The sequence below is a fragment of the Branchiostoma floridae genome, chromosome 3 (assembly GCF_000003815.2).
Source record: "Branchiostoma floridae strain S238N-H82 chromosome 3, Bfl_VNyyK, whole genome shotgun sequence".
NCBI lineage: Eukaryota > Metazoa > Chordata > Leptocardii > Amphioxiformes > Branchiostomatidae > Branchiostoma > Branchiostoma floridae.
The window spans coordinates 30,752,547-30,778,145 of NC_049981.1; the positions used below are offsets into that span (position 1 = coordinate 30,752,547).

At 42.3% G+C, this 25,599-nt stretch overlaps 1 protein-coding gene and 1 long non-coding RNA gene across 8 annotated transcripts in view; one reads left to right on the forward strand and one right to left on the reverse strand.

Moving 5' to 3' along the window:
* The window catches only part of LOC118411495, a 71,183-nt gene extending 57,457 nt beyond the window's left edge, over positions 1 to 13,726 (reverse strand). For both annotated transcript variants that reach the window (XR_004830681.1, XR_004830680.1), the window contains exons 1-2: positions 13,617 to 13,726; positions 3,047 to 3,109 (exon numbers count right to left, since the gene is read on the reverse strand). This is a non-coding gene — a long non-coding RNA (uncharacterized LOC118411495). The remainder of the gene's footprint in view (positions 1 to 3,046; positions 3,110 to 13,616) is intronic.
* A 1,232-nt stretch (positions 13,727 to 14,958) lies between these two features.
* The window catches only part of LOC118412479 (netrin receptor UNC5C-like), a 139,127-nt gene continuing 128,486 nt past the window's right edge, over positions 14,959 to 25,599 (forward strand). For 2 of the 6 annotated variants that reach the window (XM_035815361.1, XM_035815364.1), the window contains exon 1: positions 14,965 to 15,437. In XM_035815361.1, the coding sequence (XP_035671254.1) occupies positions 15,323 to 15,437 (115 nt within the window). In that variant the 5' untranslated portion in view covers positions 14,965 to 15,322. Of the gene's footprint in view, positions 15,438 to 15,815; positions 15,916 to 25,599 lie in introns of those variants that run through there. The other 4 variants (XM_035815365.1, XM_035815362.1, XM_035815359.1 and 1 more) reach the window with 4 other exon arrangements.

The window sequence follows — 25,599 nt, forward strand, 5'->3', positions numbered from 1 at the left end:
AACAGGGTTGGACAAGCTATCTAAAATTCCCTTGTCCTATCAGGCGGATGGGCATTTGTACTGCCATCAATGGAGTTCTTTTATGGTTCACTCTGGTTTTCCGGTCTTGACCAATGCTTGATGCCGTGACTGTGAAAAGCAACAAGTATATCAAAATCTTACCCATGAAAAAATCTTACTTGCCTAGGATTGGCCTAGTGGACATGTCCATCTCTGCAGAATTTACTCTTTGCATAGCTCAGAAAGGGTTGCATTCTTAGGGTGGGACGTTAAGGTCCACTGTTTATTGTGCTTGTCAAAAAGAGATGGGAAAATTTCCCTGGTACAATGAACCTATAGATTATAACTGTACATAGCGTCAGCAGTTACAGAGTTGGCAGCAAAAAGATTGAGCCAGCAGTTACTTCAGAGGTTGGCAAGGAAAAAGACTGAGCCAGCAGTTACTACAGAGGTTGGCAAGCAAAAAGTTTGAGCCAGCAGTTACTACGGCCAAGCTTGCATGGAAGCAGTCATTGGCGCAAACCAGAGGTAGAACAGGATAGATTCCAGGCTTCCAGCTGTTCATAGACAGCAGACACAACTTCCTTTACAACCCTCTGTGAGACGAAGACACAAATTGTCCTCCAGACCTCTCCACTTTGCACAGCCGCTCAAAAACAATCTTCTCTCCCCGTCTCAAAACCTCTAACAATGGGCAGCTTTTAGCTGCACAATTTAAGTTTAACCACAATAATGCAAAATTCTGTTGGTAACATCAACATTGAAAAAAAAAAAAAAACAGTTTTATCAAGGCCTTCTCAAGAATGTTTTGAACACCTGTGGATATCTTTGGAATTGATAGATTTCTTCAAAGTGACTTTTTTTTCAAAGATGGTCTTGAGCACCTGACAAAATTCTAAGACTTGATGTGAGGAAAATATCTACTATCAAACTAGGATCTACCCTTTCTAGGATACTTGAAATATTTTAACAAGTCCTTGGCTATCAAAGATCGCACAATTGAGACTTTTGCTAGTTATTCAATCTGTTGTTATAGAGGCCAGATGTGTGCAGTTAAAGGGTCATTTATCAATTTTGTTTCATTTAAAAGGACTGCAGGACTGAACATCTGACTGTTTACTTTTAAAAACTTTTTGATACAGAAGAAGAAGAACAATGATGAATAAACTTATCAAACCAGCATCTCTCCTGGGTGTGATATCTTAAAGTTTAGAACAAATCTTGAGCTAAAGATGCTACATTACAAACTGCTTTTCTGTGGTTATTTGAAACCTGAGATATCTTAAAAGTTTGGATCAAGTCTTTAGCTAAAGATGCTAACTGGAAACTCTTTTTCTGTGGTTATTTAAAACTTGAGATATCTTAAAAGTTTTGAACAAGTCTTTAGGTAAAGATGCTACACTGAAAACTCTTTCTATGGTTATCTTAAAATTTCGGAACAAGTCTTTAGCTAAAGATGCTACACTGGAAACTATTTTTCTGTGGATATTTGAGACCATGTAATGAGACCAGTTAAGGGTCTCTTATCATTTTTGTCCCATTTAAAAGGACCGTAGTGCTGATGGCTGGGGCTGATGAAAGCTGACGACCCGCCTCCAGTGTTTGTGGACTAGGAAATGGAGGAAGAGCAAATAAACCTGGTAAGGGGACAGGAAGGAAGAAAACACTTCACGACAGGTGCACTGGAAGGAAGGAGGGATGGAAATGACAGGCCAGTGCTCGAAATACTTTTTTCAGCCAGGTTGCTCAGGTGGCAAGCTGAGTCAAAAAAAGCCAGGCTGCGCCATCTACATTTCAGGTTGCTCAACTTCCAAGTTATTACAATTACTTTCTTCAAATCAGCTTCTTATTCACTATCTTTTCTTCCAGGCGTAACTACTGTTTTATTTCATCAAAAAATGATTTCATCAATAAATACAAAAGCTTATATACGTAGGTGGGGGAAAAGCGGTGTTCCAACTACAAAATTACATGTCCTGCACAGCGCAACCTGGGTTTAGAATTAAGTGCGCCAAGCAAAATGTGGTTGCCTTTGGGATTGGGCAATTGGGTATTTCGAACACTGTGTTATGGACCTTGGTGTGACCAAATACAAAGCTATGCACCTACTCTTCGACTGTGGGCACTACACCAGTGCACATAGTACACTGCTGTCACTCAGTCAGGCTTTTAACTAGGATTTTATAATAGGGAGTCCAAACTTATTGGTGAGTCGCGGTAAGAAACTATTGTACCTTCCCACCTTCCATGGTACAGAGTTTTTGATGATTTTAAGTTGAAACAGTGCATTCTAAGGTATCCTAAGAGGCAAAAATACTGTTACAGATGTCACAGTAGAAGACTGTGACCACAGATGACCTGGTAGCATCCCTGGTCAATCAGAATTTCATGCTTGTTAGAGGATTTTCTCCCCAGTATAGGGCATCCAGGGGCATCAAATTTCTTGTTATTCTAAGAAAAGTGCGTCCAGATGACACGTTAAAAGCCTGCACTCAGTCTATACAGACTATGACATACGAGTCATGACTATGCAAGAACAATGATTACAATGCACAAATACCCAGAAAAACAATCCAGCCAACACATGAAACTCAGAAGTTTAAAAGTTTAAAACACTTAAGAGTAGACTAGTATACAACATATTCTTTGAAAATTATGAAATATTTGTTATACAATTATACATTAAAGCTGTAGAGTTTTAGATTCAAGCTCAGAAGAGAGGCACGAAGGTTTATAATTTTGCTGACATTTACTGTATTATTTTATGTGTAGTTTATTTGTTTATTAAACTTTCCATTACAAAAATGGAGGGTGAGACAAAACAGGTGATGAGTCACCTCTACATGTTGTCTCCCCAAAAGAAACAAAAATGCATTCAAGTAAATAATAAGATACAAAATGGTATATATGTACAATGATAATTGGAAACAAAATATAACTTAATATATGCAAAATGCACAATGAATAGGATTTAAATACAAAGTACAAAATAAAATCAGGATTCGATTAACGTATCCTTGTAATACTTATTGTATGCACTGCTTACCTTCACAAATGCTTGCTATCTTCCCATTTTGTCAGAAGTAGAGCAGATACTTTCAGTGGATTCCTATGCAAGCAAACAAAAACAAAAAACAAACATGTTAGATTATTGTCATAACATTTGTGATGTTACAATCTTGTTCCAAGTCATCATATAAGAGACAAAGTTAATATGTTTCTTGACCTGGCAAATAGCAAATGTTTGATATTAAAGAACTACTTTTGTGTGGAGGTAAAATTGCGTTCCGTAATCGTTTTCAATCTCCGGTAAATGCCTCCTTGAGACAGGTCGTATTTCTACCCTTCAGCCAGAACAAAAGACTTGAAGACGGCTGAAGTTTCTAGGCCAAAACCAAGACAAGTATCAATTGCACCTTAAAGAACACGAAATTGCTTTTAAGGACGGATCGTAAGGGCTTTACTGATGGATGGCAGCTGTTAAAGTTATGAGACTTTAAGTGACACACTGTGGCATTTCTATTCTGTACAACTGCAACATTAATGCTACTTTTACAGGGCTTTTTCATTCATCCAATACCATTGTACAGTCTGTACTTAGGTCTGACTCATTCTACCGAATTAATTCTTCACCAATCTCTGGCGGCACCTCTGTACATAACTATAATATTTTTAGGATGTTTTAAAATGCTGTCTTCTACTTATTCTAGGTTTTTCACGTTTGTCTTTGTTTCATATGGGCCAGTGAGTGCCTGAAATAAAGAAATAGATATCACAATATGCATTTCCTTGCACAGTATCAAACTGCTTGCTAGAGGTCTGCAAAGCTTATTGCTATTTTCCAGTAATGCTGATGATCATTAGACAGATCAGACTAGAAAGGATATTGGGGTATTAATATATTGAGGCCATTATTTTGGGGGAGAGTATTTCAAACTCCTCAAAGAAAATCATAAAACAAATGTAATATCTTCACCCTGATATGAAAGTCAAACTTATACAACTACAAGTTATTACATTTACCTAAGGACCATCTGGCCAATGTGACCACTTTTCTAGTGGTCGCTTCGGATGATTTTTTTTGGCATTGACACAAGCATTTAGAACCACCTGTCCGAATAGACCAGATCTTTATATTGGTGCCCGGACTGGGCAAGTTTCCTAACCTGAAAACCACTCTGCCTGTATGAAGTTTAGACATTCAGGTAAACAATACTGTAATTCCTTATGTTTTCAATGTACTTTAATTCATGTTCGACGAGAACTTATCATTGACGATAACAAATAAATTGCTGACCTTTTTACGTGGACCTGCCGGCACCATAAACATTTAGTTTCGAGAACAAGTTAAATTTTCTCAGACCTTGAAAATTTGGTACCGAGAAGACAAAGTGAATTACAGTATTCAAATACAATTCAATCTCTACAACTGGATAAAAAATGGAGACTTATTTCCGGACGTTTCGAGTCACCTGAAAACCACTTTGCCTAGTCTCCCTACTGTCCCAAGCATTGCAAACATGTCCTAAATGTCCCATTGTAAAGGTAGCAGGGTTGGACAAGTTTTTTTTTAATTCACGTCCTATAGGGCAAGTACTTTTTTACTTGCCCGAAACAAGTTTTTACCTGCCCAAAATTTAAATGACTAATAGTATGCATTTTCTCTTCTAGCGATGGAATTCTTTTATTATTGGCTCTATTTTTCTGTGTTGTAACAGTGGGGTTCAAGTACCGCCTACCGTCCTTGCCAAGGAGCTCTGAGATTTTGTGGCGACATCGATAGCGTGCTTGCTTTTGGGAGCTTGGCTGCCGGGGTTTGGTACGATAGGTCGCGGGTTCGATTCACGGACTTGCTACAGTGTCAATGCTCGGTGCCATGACTGTGAAAAGTAACAAGCATATCAAAATCTCAGTCATTGAAAAATCTTACTTGCACGATCGGGCAAATAGGGTAGAAAATGAGCTTGCCCGATGGACTATTTAACTTGCTCGGCACAATTGGGCTAGTGGACTTGTCCAACCCTGGGTAGCCAGACAGAGTATGTCATCCATTGAATAAAATTCATGTGGCCTATTCAAATATCCTGACTTGAAAACCACTTTGGCTAGTCTGCCTACTACCCCCAGCAGTGCTCGAGTGTTTGCTGCCGATAGGAAGTTAGCACCATTATCAGTTATGTACCGCCTTTTTTACAGATAAATCTTCAATACCTTTCTGTGTTCATCACAGAACAATAATTTCAAGGGCAGAAAAGCTATCGGCACAGGTTGTGTTGTTATTTAATGGGCCATAAGTTCAATTGCCGAACCACGATATGCAGATATGTTGTAATTGCGGAACGGAAAGGTTAAGAGCATTTATCAAGATTTTCTCACAAGGGTAAAAGTTCTCCACTTCACAGAACCTGCACGGCAGGGTTGTAGCCAGCACCTGTCCTTCAGTCCTTTGAAGGAATTTTGCAGCTGGGGGCTGAAACAAGTTTTCCCCATTCCATCCCCTGGGACAGACAAAATTGATATGTAAAGATATAAAAAAAACTGAAACCCATGTGTTCTTCTTCACCAAAACAGATGCCATTGAACAGCTTAGTCTACAAGCAAAATTTGCACCTCAAAATGCTGGAAATAGTGTTTCAGAGGGTCTTGCTTTTGAGATTTTCTGGGACCCAGACCCCCTAGAAATGACGTGCAATGTCACGCCATGCCTTTGGTGCTTGATAGGATTCCCATTCAAAATCAAGGGGACTGAAAATGATTTCAGGCTGGCTACAACCCTGCTGCACGGGTCCCCGACTCTTCTGAGGATCTGAATGTCTTTCTCTGTGGGGTAAAGTGATCTATCTAACTTCACTGCTCTAATTCTACAGAAGGCATTGTCAGTAAAGCACTCTTGGAGCTTAATAAGTATTTCATATACTCTTCTTTGTATCACAAAGTTGTCAATGCCACATCACACAAAAGTCACAACAGAGTGTTGTTAGTTCAGTTCAGTTCAGATCATCCTGTGTTGTAAGAAAGGAGTAGAAACAGTCTCCTGACTCCTGGGATTTGGACCTGCGCTGAACCTGTGCCGCCAGACTACATACCCAACACTGCAAATCACTGCGCCAAAAGCTCAGAGCCGTTGGCATGGTCAGTTTGGCTGCGCTTGAACACGGCTGTTACAGTCGTGGAGTATTTATCGAGTTGAAATAAAGGCACAAACAAACAAACAGTGTCCAGTAGTGTTTGAGTGTTCACAGACTTGTTTTGCCCGGCAGACACTCAAAGACGCTAATGGAGCAATCAAAGAATTCTTTCCCAAAAACCTTCAGAAGAACCACAAATAAAAGCATTGTCGGCTCCCCTGAATTTACAGTGAAGTGTTGCCAGGATCTAATCTCCAAGCAGATCCTACTGTAGCATAAGATAGTATCAAAAGCTGGCAGAAGAGTGAAGCCGGTCTAGGAGTGTGTATGTTCCGGTAGCCAGGATCCCCCCATACAGACCCTCCTTCCATACTGTCAGGCTGGGACTAATGCTTTGATGAATGCCGGAGTCATTTCTGATTCCCTCCTCGATGGAGTCACATTTGTCTCAATTATGCTCGCAACATTCTGTAATATTTCCCGGTATTGGAAAAATGCTTATTTGTCGCCGGTAACGCCGGACCCAGACGATGCCTTTTGACGAGGTGTACGGCTTTATTACATGGTGATATTATTCTACTCACAGCGGCGTAAAAAATGGACTATTTCCTTGTGACCAAAAATCGCAGACGTTTTGCATGGCGTCACCCAATACTGCCATTCCCAAGGGCTCCTCCAATTTAATTTTTGTTCTTGAAATGCCAGTCGTAAAAATGAATGGCCCGCTTTATTAAATAACCACTACTGTAAACGCCCCGAAATTACCCTGCCTAATACAAAATTAATGAAAATATGGCAGTTCTGAGAGCGGAATACACATTTAGGGGGGGAATGAATATGTTAAAGTGGGGAAAAGTGTGGTTTAGTGTTCATAAAGCTGTGACCTTTATAGCTTTTAGTGCTGTTAACGTTCTTAGTACGTGAAATGATCAGGGTTTGTGTAATTCTAGGGTATGAAGGATGGAAGAAAGGGGCAAACTATATTCGTTGCCGTGGTAAAATAAATTTTCCTCTCAAAAGCGGAGGAAGTCATTAGCGATGAGAAGCTCTGGTAATATTTCCGTGTTATTGTGCGTGCGCGACAGAGCCGCTTAGGCGAGAAGAGAAAAATGGCTCCCCGTAATTTATTAGTATGCTTCACCAAATTCTGAAATATCGAATCATGAAAAATTGATGCGCTTCTCGATATAAGCTAAATCAATCCGAAAAACGCTGCGTAGGGCACCTTGGCATTCAGAGTTTGGATTATCGGATTTTCTCTCTCTATAGCCATTTATCAATAATCCATATGCCAATTTTTTCATTCCGCCTTCTGCCACAAATAACAACAAATTACACAGAAATCAAGGCCCTCTCCGCACAATTCTACGACACATAAAGCAGAATTAAAAAACCTTTCTGTGTTTCGAATGTCGGTACAAATTCAGTTATGGCGTAATCCAATAATTGCGAGCAAAAGAAGGGATCAAAATCTGATACGCACAGTCGGATGGCTTTACCATCTAATGTTCGACCATTAAAATTTCATGCTGCGCTTTTCAGCGGATATCAACCCAAAGAGCGCCCTTGAAAGGGAAGAGAAAGACGGGATTTCCAATCCCTATTTTCTGCTCGGCGAGAGCGCCAACTCTGACCCCAATTCCCGAATTGTCTTTGTCTCCACTCGACGACGAGCGACGGACACCGCTCAAAGGCGGCAACAGCGCACTGCCATATGTTGCACCCACCGAACTGTAACAAAATGATTTCGTTTTGCCACACTACCCTGGCAGTGACTATCACAAGGCTGGAAAGGCTTTTGTACTACATGTATAGCTTGTTCACCTTTATCCGCGGGGTAACCTATATCTGTTGTTTTTAAAAACAGGATATTCTAATAGTGATATCAAGTTGACGGACAGTATTTTGAAATTCCAGTATTTTTGAAAGATGGCAATAAATATGACCCGCCTGTCACCTTTATATCCCTAAATACCCTCCTTGTTATCAAAAAACCCAACGGATATAGGTTACCCCTTGAATAAAGGTTAACCATCGTTAGCTGTCGAACTAGCAGGAGAACCACCTGGGTCAGGAAACCAGCTCCAGTCACAAGCCACCTTTAAACTGTCCCTTCCATTCTTGATTTGATTTTGATTTTTTATCTCTTTGCATGAAAATACAAAAGTTGAACGATATAAAAACAGTGTGGGAAACAGGGAGAAGCCTTACAGGCTTATACGAGCCCTCCTCCTTAAAACAAAAGTATTTAGTTAACCCCACCCTGTCCTGAGCAACCACCTGTCCCTAGCAACCATTTTGCAGGAACCATTGCCATCAAGTGCAGAAGGATATGAGTTTGATGTGCAAAGGTCTGACAAACAAACACTTAAATGCTAGACTTTTCAGAAAGGAAAATGCATCTGTGGGAACCATTGCCATCGAGTGCAGTAGGGGCATCCACACTTGCAGTTGGATGTGCAAAGGTTAGGTGTGACAGGTCTGATGAACATGCTATATATGATAGACCTTTCAGAGAGCATCTGTAGGAAGTTGTTGCAATATGACATTGAAGTTGAACCAATGACAAGGAATAGATTATGACCTATGTGGACTGTTCCACTGTACTGTAGAGGGGTATAGAAATGTGACAGTGGTTTTCTTGAGATTTTTTTGTTGGAAAATGGGCCCAAATCTGAGGACACAAAAAATATACATACACCTGGGTTTTGTAAAAGAATTCTGCAAGAAATTATATGGATGGCATTAAAGTTTTAGCAAAACCTAGTACATATATTTATCATTCAAACCATCCAAGGCAATACAAAAATTTTGCACCAACAATTTCAACTTACAGCCCTATATATGATCCAAGACAAAATGATTTTTTAAAAGATGTCAGCTTCCTTTAATGATAACATAAAAACAAAGAATATATATATTCTGACACAAATGCTTTTTTTAGAAGGTCAATATTCCGGTACCGCAGCCGGTAATAGAACTGGGACAGGACGCATGGTTGCTATGGTAACGTCCGGTGATGCATGCAAGCGGCGCCTCCCGCCTCATCAAAATGATAATTTCCTTTCGCCTTTTGACTGGAAAAATAGCTACCACAAATATGACTGACGTACAAGGATCACATGCTCTTGTAATGCAAGGGAATTTGGGCAACGTTATTTTTACCAGGTACGGATCAAGTTTGTATATGGAATACCATATTCAAAGACCTCCATTCTGCAATTTATGCTGCATAAAAAAAAAAAAATTCCGCATAGAAAAACTGTTTTGTCATCAAGACAAAAGGGAACATGGGACAGAGGGGCATATTTTTTCAGCATACTTGCGGCATGTTAGATGTTTCTCTTATCATAACTATGAAGTAATCATATGATATGTTTACTACAAGTTCATGCCCGACGGCTAATTGCAGGTACACACAACATGTATAATAAAGAAAGTACAAAGGTGCTAGGAACTACAAGTACATATATAAGTTTGATTGCTGCAACAGTTTTCCAACTTCAGACAAGTTACCACATCTATTTGGAAATCCCAAGGAGGTTAACGCTAGTTCACCTTTATCCGTGGGGTAACCTATGTCCGTTGTCTTTAAAAATAGGGTTATGAGGAATGACAAGTCTATGGAAGGTGGTTCAAAGATTGCATTTTTCAAAATATTGCATTTTGCAAATTCCGTCCTTTGACTTGTAATGCCAAAATTCCCTGCTTTAGAATACAACAGATATAGGTTACCCCGCGGATAATGGTGAACTAACGTTACATCTCTCTAAATAACCTCTTTGGAGATCCGTAGTACCATCTGGTACTCAGTGGCTGTGCCAATGATGCATCCACAGCTCAGGTCTCATTTGGGGATCACCGTGTTGCACCCAGAAATTGAAAGGAAATTTTCCCTAATCCCCCGACCCCGAAAACTGTAAACACAGAACCGACGACACGCGACCCAGGGGGAGGTGACACCTGATACGGCAACCACCTGAGCCGTCTGGAAATCCGACCCGCTCGAAAAGAATAAATATTGTCAAGAGAAGAGATGAGAAGAGAAAAACAGCTTTGTCCCAGAAAATCCTGGTGAAGAGCGGATTAGGCTGGTTCAATCGCAGATTAGAAGAGATATTTTTCCTACAAAGCTTTCGGGGGAACGGATGCTTCAGTAGGTACAATGATTGACAAGTGATCACCATAGCAACTGCCTCTTTGTTCTCTCTCTCTCCATCCTCATCATTGTTGGGTGATACCATTTCTACAAAGGGGTGACGCCACCTGAGTCACTGAGATTGATCATCGAGGTACATTTTTTCCCCATTGTCGGAAAAGTCATCATCGTAAAATTGATTTTTTTGGACGCAAACTCGTCCGGAGATTTCGTTACAGGGCGACGTGATGTCATAAAGGGTCCGGTAATGGAATGGGTCATGTAGGAAGGAGGGGGAAAGGGCAGCCCTGTTTAATCACACCCTTGTTCAGAGTGTGTGAGTCACACGCCGTTTCGTTTGAGTGACACACGAACGTCCGACGTCATCAGGTGTGGGGCAAACCTAGCCTCCGTAGCAGTCTCTGAACGGGTTACCGATTTTCAACGTTGGCCATGTTCTCTTATGCCAGGAAAGGGAATTTGCCAAGGAGGGGAGTTTGCCGTGGAAGGGAGTTTTCCCCCAGTTCTGGGAAAGCCAACGTTGAAAATCGCGAGCCATCACCCACCCGAAAAAACCCAGCCCCGTTTCGGTGACTGCTACGGAGGCTAGGGCAAACTTGAGGGTCGGATAATGGAATGGGTCATGTAGACAGGAGGGGGAAAGGGCAGCCCCGTTTAATCACACTCTTGTTCAGAGTGTGTGAGTCACGCCGTTTCGTTTGAGCGACACGAACCTCCAACGTCACCACCAGGCGTCAGGTGCGGGGCAAACCTGCTTAACTAGGTTTTCCACACAATTTTCCCGCGCCCATAAAAGCGGAGCACTCCGGTCGTGCACGAGAGTAAGGGATCAGCGCTGATTATACTCTGTGCAGGGCTCGAAATAGTTTTTTCTGCATACCTGCACTGGTGCAGGTAAAATTGAAAATTACTTGCACCAGACAAGTTTTACATGCACCTCTCTGAAGTTAGGAAATATGGATCATACTTAGTCTAAAATTGTTTGGGAACCATTGCTATTTTTTTCTTTTATACTTAATAGGTGGTAATTAACAGTCAATGTAGCTAATAACAATTCACCTAAATCATAGGACATATATGTATAAATCCCAGTACATGGACCAATGCAGGTTAGGTGCATGCAGGTAGACACCAGAAATACCTGCACAGCTCCAATTTTACCTGCACTAACCTGCACATGCAGGTGGTATTTTGAGCCCTGCTATGTCATTGAAAACAGGGATGGAAGAGATGGCTGGGTCCCGAGGGAGGGCTCCCATATCTGCTGTCACCTTGGTGTAAAATTGCATAATGCATATGGGACCAGCTAGGGTCTCTAACCTCATTCTCTTTGTCATTGATGCAGGCCCATTGCTTCTGCCAAAGAGGTTATGTTTAAAGTCAATACATCGATGAAGGTTAGACATCCAGGTAATAAGATACACCAAATAGCAGTTACTCAAGAGACTGGATATGATTTTAGTCTGACGTTTCAGTGGCATACTCCACCTTTCGTCAGTGACAACCGTGAGCAGATCTGACTGTCTATATTTGTTGGTTTGAATGTTACAAATCTCTAGTTTTTATTATGTTATTATATATTTTATATCATCATCGTTGAATAATGTAGTATCAACATATTCTAACATGGTTTGAAATGAATAGATAAAATATGGAAACATGAAGTTAAAATGGTAATGTGTGAACAAGAATTTTGCCAATGAGAAAAATCTGCAACATATCCAACTTTGCAACATGAACGTAACTTGTTACATCCTGCATTGCCACGCCATTATGCCCCATTATGCCCCATCACACTTTGTACATCACTTTTCATTAATGCCAAACACTTCATCTCAGCAAGAAATTTCATGTGTGTAGAGCAAATAATAATCCAATTTGCGACAATTTGTGGCAATGTCCCAGGATACATTATGTTGCGATACAAGTATTTCCTCCTAATGGTGTGGAACATTCGCTACTTTGACTTCCATTTTGTCCTTGCTATTTTTTTTTCCAAACTGCTTGTCTAAGACTTCGCAAAACTCTTAACTCAAAGGAAATGAATAAAGGTGAATTGAGGAATAAAAAGGGGATTTCAGAGTAGGTCAAAAGAATTCACCCTCAAAGCAGTGGTTAGGCTCCAGCTTGTTTTGTATGTCATTTTTAGCCCTGTTAATTTCTACTTGGCTGGTGGCCAAAAAAAGACAAAATAGAAAGCCTGTAAAAAGGTCTTAAATGTCCAAAACAAGTTGAAGTCCAACCTCTACTTGGAGGTAAAAAATATGTTGTGATTTGTTGTGTGCTTGGAGATCAGTTACAACACCATGAGACTCCTGTTGACAGCCGTTCACCCGACCCCACATTTATACTTGCCACATTTTCTGCCACATTGTCCCAGGGTTGACAGCCTAACTGTTACATGTAGCTATTGCCACAGGAAAATCAATCTCCAAGCAGAAGTTTGGATGGAAAATTGTAACTTCCTACATTTTCTGCCACATTGTCACAGGGTTGACAGGCTTACTGTTGTTACACACTACAGCTTTTGTATATCTCCGAGCAGAAGTTTGGACGGAAAATTTTAACTTTTTCTCCATCTACCAGTTCTTTGGTTTTCTTTTCTGGGTATCACCATTGTGTGTCGGAATCTGACCGTTTTTCCATCCATCCATCTGCTCGGAGCTGGTGGAATCGCTACACCCCCATGATCACCATCCAGCCGCCCTCATTACTTTGCAACACTGAAGTAGCAGAATCCATCAATGTGGCAACATGGCAGGTTTGGCCCAATCCCTGCGGAGCTCGCGAATAAATCCACGTCGCTCGCCTGACACTGACAATAAAGATGTTTGTTTGGAAAAACAGGGAGGCAATGACACATGTGTCGAGCATCATTTTTCTGATGTCTGATAGGTCATTTGCAACAAAAGTTAGTTGCAAATGTGTAGCAAATCAGAATGGCGGACACTTTTCCGGTGAGACTGTGACGACCAATAAGTTTTTTTGTATTTGATACATGTGTAACTATTAGTGCTAAATTAGAACTTTGGTTTACCCTCCTTGGTTTAGCCAGGGAGCTTTATTTATTTCAGCTTGGTTTGGCTAAGATACTGTGTAAGAACCAAGAAGTATGAAATGAATGAAAGTTTTCATTTTCGATCTATTTTTCGAGAACAGAAAGTGTGCCCCCCTCCCAAAACAAAAGTCGTTTTCTACTTCCACCCCGAACCCAAGACGATCCCTCCTTGCTCTCTGTGGAAGCGGTGGCGAAAAAGGGCCGCTCGCTCGTATTTTCCTAACATTTGCAACTCAAAAGGGACAAACAATACGGCAAAATCAACATTTACCTGCGTCCTTCCATGGCGCCCCTCGCGCCGCCGCAGGGCGCGCTAATCGGTTTTTAATTTGTTGAGTCAGCGTGACCAATCGGGAGTGACATTTGGCCCAAACGACCAATCAGCGCGCGGGAAGTGCTTGTAATTAGACCTGTCATCGGGACGTCATAGGCCACGCCCCCTTGCATAGTTTTAGTCCAATCAGGTGGAACCAGAGAAAACAATCAGTGGGGACCGTGCAATATGTATGGCGTATCGGCGGGGGGATCGTGAACACAAACAGACGGAAGTGATTTTGTAGCCCGCTCCTTGCGTTCTCCTTTTTATACTTTACAGTTTTACTCTCGTTGCATTCTCTTATTTTGTTGTTACCACGTTTATCAATGATCAGAAAATGTAAGGAACCTTAGATCTTCAAGGCCGGCTCTAATGATGGAACAAAAAGGGGAAATATGGGGTCGCTGATTGTCTTTGAGGCTACGTTTATTTTTACTAGACTCTTGCAAATGAAATAAATCTACTACTACTACTACTAGATTTATTTCATTTGCAAGAAGGCAATCCACACGGTCTACAACATTGCCACCACAACTGATGCACGCTGCCTTTGTAGTTTTATTTCAATATTTGTTTGCTTGTTGTTTTTTGCTTGCTTAACTTTGCTAGCTTGTTTTAACATAATTTGAACCAGCTCAACTTTATAAACAGATTGTCCAATTTTGAACATGAAAGAAAACATTAAAAGGAGCTTTTCGCTTGCCAAAGAACTAATGCACCTGTAACTGTGGATGTAGAAATGGACTGTGTCGAATTCATTTTCCACATCTGATCTATGGGCTATCTACATCTATCTGATCTTTTTAGCGCCAAGAACGCTAAAAGGCACATATTTTGACCAAAGCGATGATTTTGCGATCATGTAAAAAAAAATCACAGGATTGCACAATAGTCAAATCAGTTACTAAAATAATCTGACGGTAAACAAAAAGGATATTTGGCTAAATTTTCTGTTAATGCTTTTAAATCACTGTTTGTTTTCTTTGTTTCGTATCTATAGATTAGAACCTTCTTGATTACTTCTTCTTCAAAGAACATACCAATCATATTGCTTTTTATTTACTATTATATATTTTGTATATATATATTGATCTAACTTATGCTACAATGATCTACTGAAATAAACTTGCGAGAATCTTCGGTGTTTGTAGTTCGGTGATTTGGATTCAGACAAGGAAAAGTCAAGAAGACTTGAAGGACCCTCATTAACATCACAAGCGGGCCGCCCCTAACTTGAAGTGCCACATGGGGAAGGGACATTCCTCAAAGAAAACAGCGGTTTCGCGACGCCCCGGCGTCACACAATGTTATCAGGCGGAAGCCGGTGCAATTAATTGTGGGCGCCTTGAAACCGGCGGCGCAATCCGACAAAGCCCAGGTCCAGCTCGAAGTGGAGGTTTTTCGGGCATGTAAACACACGGCATTCCAGTGAGTGAGCCCACGGCGCCGACTGCCTGCGATGTCCGGGACACTTCTCTGGTCCAGCGATGCAATCAGACGGTACTAGACAGTACGGGAACTGCCACAACCTCCAGGATTGCCACACGGATTGCTACAGTGCTCGCAGCGCGGGAGCAAGGCGCTGAGAGCCACCGGAAGAGTTGGTGGGCCCGGTCGGTACGGTGTGTTCCCGTCGTCGGCGTGCCGGATTCAAACTTTGCATGGGGTTTTCAACATCAGTCAAGCGGTGTGGCAAGATGTTGCGGTCGGGAGTCGAGGCGGGACTGTTCGTCGCTTTGCTATCCACGTTGTCCATCGTGACCACTGCGGCTCAAGGTACGTGTGTGTAGCCAATTTGTGACGCTGTAATAGAGAAAAGCCAACTGTAGCGAGCGGCGGGCCGTGTAGCAACACGGTGTGACAAATGCGTGGCGGCCCGTCCCACCACGGGATCCCGTACCCACACGTGTTGGTGTCGTACGCTGCACAACACTGAGTTTCACCTACAAAACACTACACTTCTCCTTACTATATAACGTCTTCAACGCAACGCTCCGCAACATCCGTATATTTACTGTGTGTTTAAGGTGAAGAGCTAGGTTGGTATCACAACAAAACGATTATTCCTTGCCCTACTTTCGGCGCCCTGAACAGATTAAAACGCGATGTGTAGGGAAGGTGATTTGGCGGTGGTCTCGCAAAAATCGAAGCCAGGGCTGATGGTAGAAAATGAACCCGGGGAAAATTGGGCCCTGGCCCCGAGTGAATAATGGGGCGATCAGCGGCCGGGGAAGCTGTCCACACGACCGGAAAGGTGGGGAAAACGAGACCGCAGCGTCTCCACCGACAAGTCGAGCGTTCAGGCCGACTATCACCGGTCGAGAGGCTGAAATTCTAGCCGCTCGCTAAAGGCGGTGTTGCCTTACCGAAACGTTTTAGTCGCCGGGACAGGTCGCTCGCTGGGTACGTCTCTCTTTGTGGCTCGGTATATTCACCTAAACCCACGGATTTACAGATACCAAGGCGAAATGGTTAAATATTCATTTTGTGAACATACAGGTCATAACAAATGTGTGACTGAATAAGTTGTTGGTCTCTTTATTGAGTTCAAGTTTTAGGTGAGTTAATAGCTTTTCAAGTAAAGGCCTTTTTTTTCTGTGGCGTGCGTTTGGGTTGGCGAAGTCGTAGACAACTTGTGGTTCAAAAGGGCGAGGAGAATGAACTGAAATCGGTGAAAATATGGGCATCCTTTTCTCTTCACGGGTGTTTGTTTCTTTTTTACTACATTATGAGTTCAAACAGATTGATGGCAAAGTTTGTACGGGCCTTGCCGGGACTTTGGGTTGGACGGATTAACATTTCTCGGTTGGCGTAAAGTGGGGGAATCGGGCACAAAAGTTGTGCGGCCTAGGTGTATTTGAGGAGAGATTTGAGCGACAAAGAACTTCCATGGTTGGCTATTTAGCTGTGTTTGCGTCGCTAAACTCCGTTTTTTAATGACTTGTAAAAAAGTACGTTACTGATAAGGTAGGATAAGGGAGTCAGGTCTCCGTTGGTGGCGCCAGGTCCTACTGTAATGCAGATGATGGTTGTTTTAGAGAACAATTACGGACAAAAAAAGGGACAAAAACACCCGTCCTTATCCGTACTGGCGCGGGACGTATCGGTATAATTGCCACACTGCTTTAAAAAAATAGTTTATGCTTTATCTAAATGTTTCTTGCGATAAGGGTACATTTTTTAGACGCGTCGCCTTTGAGGAATAGTACGTGTAGTTCCCAAGGCGGTCCTAGACCACCACAAGATTGTCTCGGCGTCTTACCTTTCTTGTAGGTTTTCAGATGTAGCAAACTTGTCGCTACAAGTCGGTACGTTGTTGCCAAATGTGTAGCAAATCGGCCTGACTCCGGAAAGTTATTTTTTGCAACAAGTCGCGAGTGGGTTTGCTTTACGTGAGGAATGCCCGTTCGGGGGTGCCTAGCGTTTGTTTGCGCGGCCCCGGCTTCGGGAAAGTGCTAATTGGTCCCGCCGACAGCTTAGCACACAGGAACACAAAAAACTCAAACAACCACCGGCAGACGTCTTTTCTCCGGCTACCCCAGACACAAAAATTATCTCTTCCCACCTAAATGGAAAATATCGCACAAAGCTGTGATTTAGATTTTCGGTTTGGCGCTAAGAAGCGGGCTTAAAGCCTATTTTTAATAATACAAACCCACTGTAATTTAGGCCATTGCTATGCACATCCGTGCGTTATAAAATGAATGCTGAATGCATTATTTCTCTTAGCACGTATTGCATAGATTCTTTAATTCATTTAATAATTGGAAAGCAACAAATATGCAAAGATAAGATTTTCTTTTGGGAATTCTTAAACAGCTTTGTTTAATTGATTTTAATGACTGCTTGCATTCTTGTACACCCATGCCAGTAGCTTTGTTATCGGCCAACATCCTCTTTTAATTTCGGATGTAGAATCGTCCAGATCGGAAAAAAATGGAAATTAGAAAAGGAGTTGTTATGATTCCCTGGTGCAACATTTTGCCTATTTTTGGTTTGGTTCATTCGATGCCGGTGCCTGATAGACATGAGGAGAGTCCCCACCTGTGCGACAGAGCTGAGGGTAATGAATTTTTGATGAAGATGCCTTCACAGAGAGCATTCGGGAAGATGACAAGAACACAAAGCCATGCGGGGTGGTAGAAAGCATTACACGACAACATTCTGGCAGAGAAGAATTATGCGCAGCTTAAACGATTAAGAATTCGACTGTCTGCTGGCAGCGTAACCTCTAAAGTCGTAATCTAGAATTCTTTTGAAGATACCTGTACCCTAGATATGTCATTTTGCACTTGTCCATCTTGATATAAGCTGTGTATTTTTAATCTGGAATGAACCCAAGAGCTGTAACAGCATTTGAATCGTATCACAGGGCTCGAAATACTGGGTGCATGTGCACCCAGGTGCACCCAAAATTGAAACTGTGCACCCAATTTTTTTCAGTGGGTGCACAGGGTGCACCCAAATATTTTCTTAGGTTTATGTATGGAAAGATACCAAGTATACTAGTAAACATCATATTCTTGACAGCTAAGTGTTAGAAAGATAATAAAATGTCTGTCATGTTACTTGTTTAAGAATTTGATAGCTTGTATCTAAGTTTTGTTATTACTTGTTTTTTGACATTCTACATAAATTTAAGTGGTGCACCCAAAAATTTCTTGGTGCACCCAATTTCTTAAGCTGGGTGCACCAGTGCACCTAATCCCAAAAATGAATTTCGAGCCCTGTATCAGGACGGGGTATATCATTTTCTGTGTTGTTTCTAAATTCAAAACATCCGTTAGCGCTTGCCTATCTGGGTACTGTGTGCTTTGCCCGGACCTCCCACTGTAAATTGTGAAACGCAATCTGCAACGCCGGGACCTTACACTTGTACGGGCACCTTACGGTTCTTTGACCCCCGACCTTTTGTATCGTGGTGTCGGCGGGGGGGGGGGGTGCCTTTATGATTGGGACGTTATGTGCTCGCTAAATTAGAGGCTGGGATGAAATCATATGCTAATTTTTCCACTCGCATGAGGCGTTTTATTCCACCTTTGAAGCTCCACTTTCCCAGGTTTACTATTAAGCCCTCACTTAGTGTACGGGAGTGTGTTCTATAGGAACCTGGGATGGTTGCTTAGTTGCCCGTGCTTCCGATCGAAGTGGCGATTCACATTTCCCCGTTCTTATCGCAACACGGTGCGGGGGCCAGAAATGAATTTCTGGCTGGTTGGGCTATTTGGGGAGCACTCTGCCCATTTTAGGTATTCTTTATCATATTTATAGGGCTGTATTGGGGCCATAGCTCATTATACACATGGCTTCAATATTGATTTTGTTGCTAGTGTAGCGGATCAAGATGCGGCGGAAACGCCACACGTGTGGCAAGTCATCTTGCTTCTTTTGGATGATATCATAGACTAGGGATCAGTGAAATACCAAGTGGCTTTGAAAATGTAGAAAGCTATTTTTCAAATTTTTGTCACATTTCCAGTAAGAATGGAATTCTTTGACTGAAAATGTTACATTTTTACATTCCTTTTTGATGTTTTCCTTTCGTTTTTTTCATCTACCCGTGATGCTCATTTGGTTCATGAAGTCAGCAAGTGGCTTCCAAGCGTAGGCTCCATTCCCAGGCATCTGGCAGATGCGGGATATGCTCATATCTATTTGATTTGACTCAAATCAAAAGCATAGATCACTGTCAAAAATTGCGAGGACTCGCATGCTTGGTTACTCACCCTGACATGTATATGGTCCTCGTGGACAAGATAGATCAAAACAGATAGAGCATTTACCAGCCAAAAATACATAATGTTCAGAGTTCCGATTGCTAATTTTTTCTGAAAGTGGAAATTTAGAATTGTTTTTTATTTGCTTAGAAGGTTTGCTATGCTTTGTAGGTAGGTAGGTAGGATATAAAATAGATCAAAACAGATAGAGCATTTACCAGCCCAAAAATACAAAATTTTCAGAATTTTCAATTGCTAATTTTTTCTGAAAATGTTTGTTATTGCCTCAGCAGGTTTTCTATTACTTTTAAATTCTATGCTTTGAAGGAAGGTAGGGAGGTAGGACAGGGGTTGGGAATGAATGTGGAGTTATTCCCCATGAGGAAAGGGACTCCAGCAAGATACTGACACCCATATTCCACCAGTCTGATCACGACTGCTCCTCCGGGAAAACCTGATTCAAATGTCGGGTATGCTTGTCATCTGCTGGAATTAGGAAATAGCGGAAGAAAAATGTCCCCGGGATGGTGGGATGGTCGGCGTGGGAGCGGATATTACATGGGACGGTTGTGAGAGATTCTGCGCCGTTGTTGATTTTGACGGTTGATCGTTTCTCATAATGTGCCAGCCGTTATGGATAAGTTAATGCCTAGCAGAAAAATGATTTAGCTGCAATCTATAGGGATTAAATGACGGCAAGCTGGTATTCAAAAACCAACACAAAGGTTGTCTTTTAATGTTTATCCTGCGACATAGTGTTTACAACAATGAAACAAAATCTGGTGGAGGCAGTATGCATGATATTTTACGTTTTGTGGGTTTTGTTATTGCATTAGGTAAAGCTGCATTATGCTCCCACCATCTCATGGGATCCTTCAACTGATGGAAATAGGGAATTTAAAGTATACATTTGGGGTTTGCAAAAAAAGACGTTATTATTCTGGAAATCATCCATATTCATAACCTTCTGTCTGGTAGCGTTGTGGCAGGTGGCATTATGTAGGCATCAAGATGCAGAAATCTCCGAAATTGAATTATCCCGATACAATCTCTAAATCGATGGCCCCTCTGTTTGCAAAGTGTTTTAGTTTGGATGTAATTGCTGGTAGAATTGCAGATGCAATGCCAGTCAGTTCAGATTATTTGGAAAGGTGATTTCCACAAGTCCAAGGATACAGAGTTTGGGGTTCTGTATTTATAAGGGCAGAAATTTTGAGATGTTTGCTTTGGTGTTGCCAAATCGAAAGTGACATTTGTTTCGTTCAGTCGCTTTAGTTCTGTAAAGGACTAGGAGTCCTTGGTAGGTGAAAACTCAAACTTTATTATGTTATGTCATGTGTGTATCAAGCATTGAGAAAGCCGCTCTGTGTACATGTAGTTCTCAGGTTTAGTGTCCTCATTGGCAAGTTGACTTGAATAATCTTTGTCCTACGTTCTATGATTTGCATAATTCAAAGTTTTTTGTTCTTTATTAAGCATTTGGCTAGATGTAAGTCATAATATAGCAATTTTGGATAGTTTTGTGGATCAATTTTTGTGTTTCTGGCTTGCTAGAATTCTCATTGTCAGATTTTTTATGTATTCTCCAAGTTTGTGACAGATTGAAGACCGTGTCTTTGTTTCCCCAAAGTTCGGCAGGGGTGGCTTCGTTTGTGGACATGTTTGTGTTGGTGTTCACTGCCTGGTGTTGTGGGTCACGGAGGAAAAAACAAACCTCTGCGGAGACCTGCCACCAGGCATGCGAGGCAGGGATGGAGGGGGAGGGGGGTCTCTTTCAACCTGCCATGTGGTTAATGGTGGAGCTTTTATGCCCAAAGCACCTGTTTCTTCCTGGTAGACCCCTTCCCCTTGTTGTGTATGGACCCCTGCTTTCACCCATTGTCCGTAGACCCCTTTCTCTTGTTGTGTATGGACCCCTGCTTCCCCCCATTGTCCTTGCTGTCACCACACAGTATAGCTTGATTTGTCAATGCCATTGTATGTAGAACTTTCCCTTTACCCAATGTTTTTTTTTTCTTCAATGCTTTGTGTCTGTTTTCTGGTTTTAGGCTCTCCTTTTTTGTTGTAACTGTTGATATGTAAGTTGCTGCACTTTGCATTGGTAGGGCAAATCTCTGTTGAATGAGTTCACTTGTGTATGTATTGTATATATCTTACTTTCTCCATTGTTTACTGTATAAACACACTACAACTTGATTCTATAAAAGCTATACTACCTTCCTGATCTGCTATGTACTTACCTCTAGTTGTTTTTTATAATTTTTTTTTGGCTGTAGTATTTTTTTGATTTCTATTTCTTCTTCCCATTTTACAACAGTTGTTATCATCATGATTGCTCAGTATTTCCAGACCATCGTATATGCATGCAGTGTTTGTCCCCCATGAAACATTCATGGCGATGACTTCACCCTTGCCGGCCAGATTGGATTTGCGCCTCAGTAATTAAATTATTTAGAGTCCGATGGCCGGCAGCAATACCAGGAAATCAATCCGAAAAGCCCCATTCTAATCGGACGTCCTAATTCGAGGGTTGGGTTGGCATTGTCGCGGGCACACACCCCAGGGTTGGTTGGACAAGTCCACTAGCCCTATTGTTCAGGGCAAGTGAACGTGTTGATCGGGCAAGTGCATGACCTAGCCCGATCAGACAAGTAAGATTTTTCCGTTGGCTGAGTGAGATTTGATATACTTGTTACTCACAGTCATGACATCCAAGCATTGGTCGACATAGAAAAATATAGGGGCAATGATAAGAATTGCTGGAAGTGAAGCATATAACAGTGACATTTGAATTTGGGGCAAGTGAAAAGTTGGTTGAGGTTAGGGCAAGTAAATTTTTTATGTGCTAGCCCAATAGGACAAGTAGGTTTTAGAAAACTTGTCCAACCCTGCACCCTGCCCACCATGCCCCTGACCCATACTGGGGTCCCATTGTTCCGGGATGCTTGTTTTCCGCTGGCCTACATACGCTCTCGAGCGCTCTGAATGCGTGGCGGCCGCGGCCGTGAAATTGAGAGAGCCGTGTCATTGTTGTGGGATTATGTGCGGGAGAATAGGAAAGTCTAACGTCAATACAAGCGATCACTTATCCCATCGGTGGAAAGGCAAAGAGCAAGAACTTGTCCCACTCTTTTTTTACTCTGACCTGACCACACTGTGACCACTTTTTAAAACAAGAAATGGCCAAAAGCTTCTTTCAATTGTTATGTTGCAATATACCAGCGGACAAAGACTTGCATAGCTTGTATTGTAAGGCAGTCAGTCCCTTTTGGATCTTTACACATAATTAGGTAATTGTGAAGAGTTATAACTGCGTTAGGGAGTTTGCAACTATTACCCTAGCTAAGAAATAGCAAGACAAATTCAGAGAGGTTGCCAGGTTCTTTGTCGTTAAACTAAAGAAAAAGATGGCAGTTAGTTGACACCTTGTTACCTTTTTTCAGTGCTTTTTTAGCCCAATTTTTGTAGACATTTCTGAAGTGTGGGACTTGCACCAGTGCATGTGTGTTTGTGCTCTATCTACGTGTTTTTCTCTCGCCCTACGAGTTACCGATCTGTTGTTTCTGCTGTAGGGGTCCCCACTCCACTCCACTCCACTCAAAGAAATCGGACCCAGTTGTTTTGTGGACGTTAAATGGTTTGAATCGTTTCACTTTCCCTGCCTTTGAGAACAAAACTCAGGCCGTACGAAGACTACGGTTTCTACGGCCGTGTTTTTCTCTGGCAGGCAAACTGAACTGTTTGGGGTAGGAGAGTCTCTTCCTGCCCTCCTGAAGTGAGGGTACTTGTCCCTGTGAAAGGGCGATGTTTGCTCAGTGTGCTGGCTTGTTTTCGGAGCGGGCCCCTCTCGAGCGTCCTGCAAACACAGGCGCTGGCGGCGGGCCTTTCTGGAAGCGGGCGGCCCTCGAGCAGGCTTTCTAGCGGTGCTTCCTGTCGGCTATCAGGTGCCATTAGCGCGGTGACATCGGAGAATGGGCAGAGCACTCTCTGACAGATCCTGACGTTTGTGGTGATAACAGGGCTGGGACAGAAAATATAGTTGTTTTCTTGGTGACTTCTTGCACTCCCTGTGACCTAACCCTTTCATGTAGCATCGTTTTTTCTGAATCAGAAACTGCGGAATGTTGATCTGACAGTTCCTAATGTTGTCTTGCAAGTGCAAGATAAAAAATTGTTGCCAAAATTCGTTGTTTGTTTTCTTTAGTTCAAAGACCTTACACCAAGTAATGTTATACTTTTGCATGACATTAGTTTTTTGTATCAGAAAAGGAAGAAACGCTATTCAGTGTAACGGACAGAAATTGTGTTGTATTGCAAAAACCCCGGCGGAAACAGTAACAAGAAATCTAGGTCACCGCCTGTGACGAAGAGTAGGACCATATTTGGAGACTAAGTGAAACCATCTCCATTTAAGGACATAAGAAGAACTGGGTACCGTGTATGAGTAATATTACGTAGGAGGACTTCCTGTCCAGTTACATATAAAAAGACACCAAAGTTCCCTGACTGGGTCAGTCTGTTCGAGTCGGCCAGTCAGTGTGTTTGTGAGACCAAGAAGTGCAGTCAGTTGTAGAAGGAAGTCTGCCCGTCTGTTTGTGTTCGACTGGTCAAGTAAGTCAGAGCTATTGTATACACAACGCAATGTCCTAATGTGTTAATTGATTGATAGTGTAACAGTTATAGTGTTGTTTCCGTCTTAACTTGTCTTGGTAATAAACTGCTATACACAAGAATACAGAATCCTGTGAACGAACATTATTTCTGGTTGATTGTATAAACAATTAAGGACGTTAAAGCAGCACTGGGTACCGTTACAAAACTGGCGCCGTGACCAAGGATTCTGTTTATTGTTGTGTGTAGTTACTATTTCCGTATTGCCCTTAGTGTTTATGTATTGAACGTGCTGTTAGAAATTGTGTGCCGCGTGTAAAACTGATAGGAATTGTACTACTATTGGGTACGGGTGGACAGTCCCTGGTCGCTACGTTTGGTCTCAGGAATAGGGACCTTTGGTTTAGCAGTAATGTTCTGTCATAAGTGAAGTATAAATCAGTTAGGCTCAGGATACTTGTTTACGGCCCCGTGGATATAGTTTTCTAGTTGTGCAATTGCTGGATAAAGGATAATGGCACCTCCAGTTGTTCCGAATGGAGATGAGCATCAAGAAAATGGTGAAGTACCGCCCCCACCGCCGCCCCCACCACCGGCGGCGGCGGCAGGGGTACAGTCAGTCAGATCAGTCCCGAAGTTGGGGTGTAAGTTCTCGGGCACAGGAGAAATGCCCTGGGAAGATTTTGAAGACTTAGTGGAAAACGAAAGGCAATTTGGAGGTTGGGACGATTCTGTGACCTTGGCAGTAATTCGAAAACATTTAACTGGAGGGGCACTGCAAACATTACGAACTGCCCCAGCAACTGAGGTAGGCACAGCAACAAAGATGCTAGAGTATTTGAGGAGCATCTATGCTCGGCCAGACGACCCCACTCACTACGAGGGGGACTTGGCTACTATACTGCGTAATTCTGGGGAATCTCTACAGGATTTTGAAGTTAGAGTAAGACATGTGGTGGCGTATGCCCACCCAGAAACGGATCACAAGACACGTGATCGCATAGCAAGGCAGACATTTATTGATAGGTTAGGAGACCCAGAACTAACCAGGGAGGTCAAAAAGCAGCGGCCAAAGGACCTCCACGCTGCATGCGTGGAGGCGCAGTTCCTTGAGGTTATCAACAATGACTCTCACCAAAAAGCAAAACACGTCAGACAAGTGGGGAGTGGGCCAGACAAATTGGCTGAAATTATGGCCGACACGCAGAAGACCATGGTAGAAATGCAGAGGGCTCATCAAGAACAAGTAGCAAGCTTGTGCCAACAGTTTAGCTCGGCTATGGCCAGTTTGAAAACTCCGAACCCTACTCCCCAAGCTAATGTGGTCTACCGCTCACCCCAGAACAGCCCATGCAATTTGTGTGGACAGTTTGGGCACTGGAAAGGCAAGTGCCCACTAAACAAAAAGAACGCGGTGAGGGGAATGCCTAGATATAACCCTAACTTTAGACCATCTCCGCAGACCCACCCCTGTAATGTTTGTCATCAGCTTGGGCACTGGCGGAACGAGTGTCCCCAGAACAATCAGTATGGTGGGTATAGCAGTCAAGGGAAACAGCTCAGGGCAGTGCCTAGGGGGTCAGAGTACAGCCAGCAGAACATGGCCCACA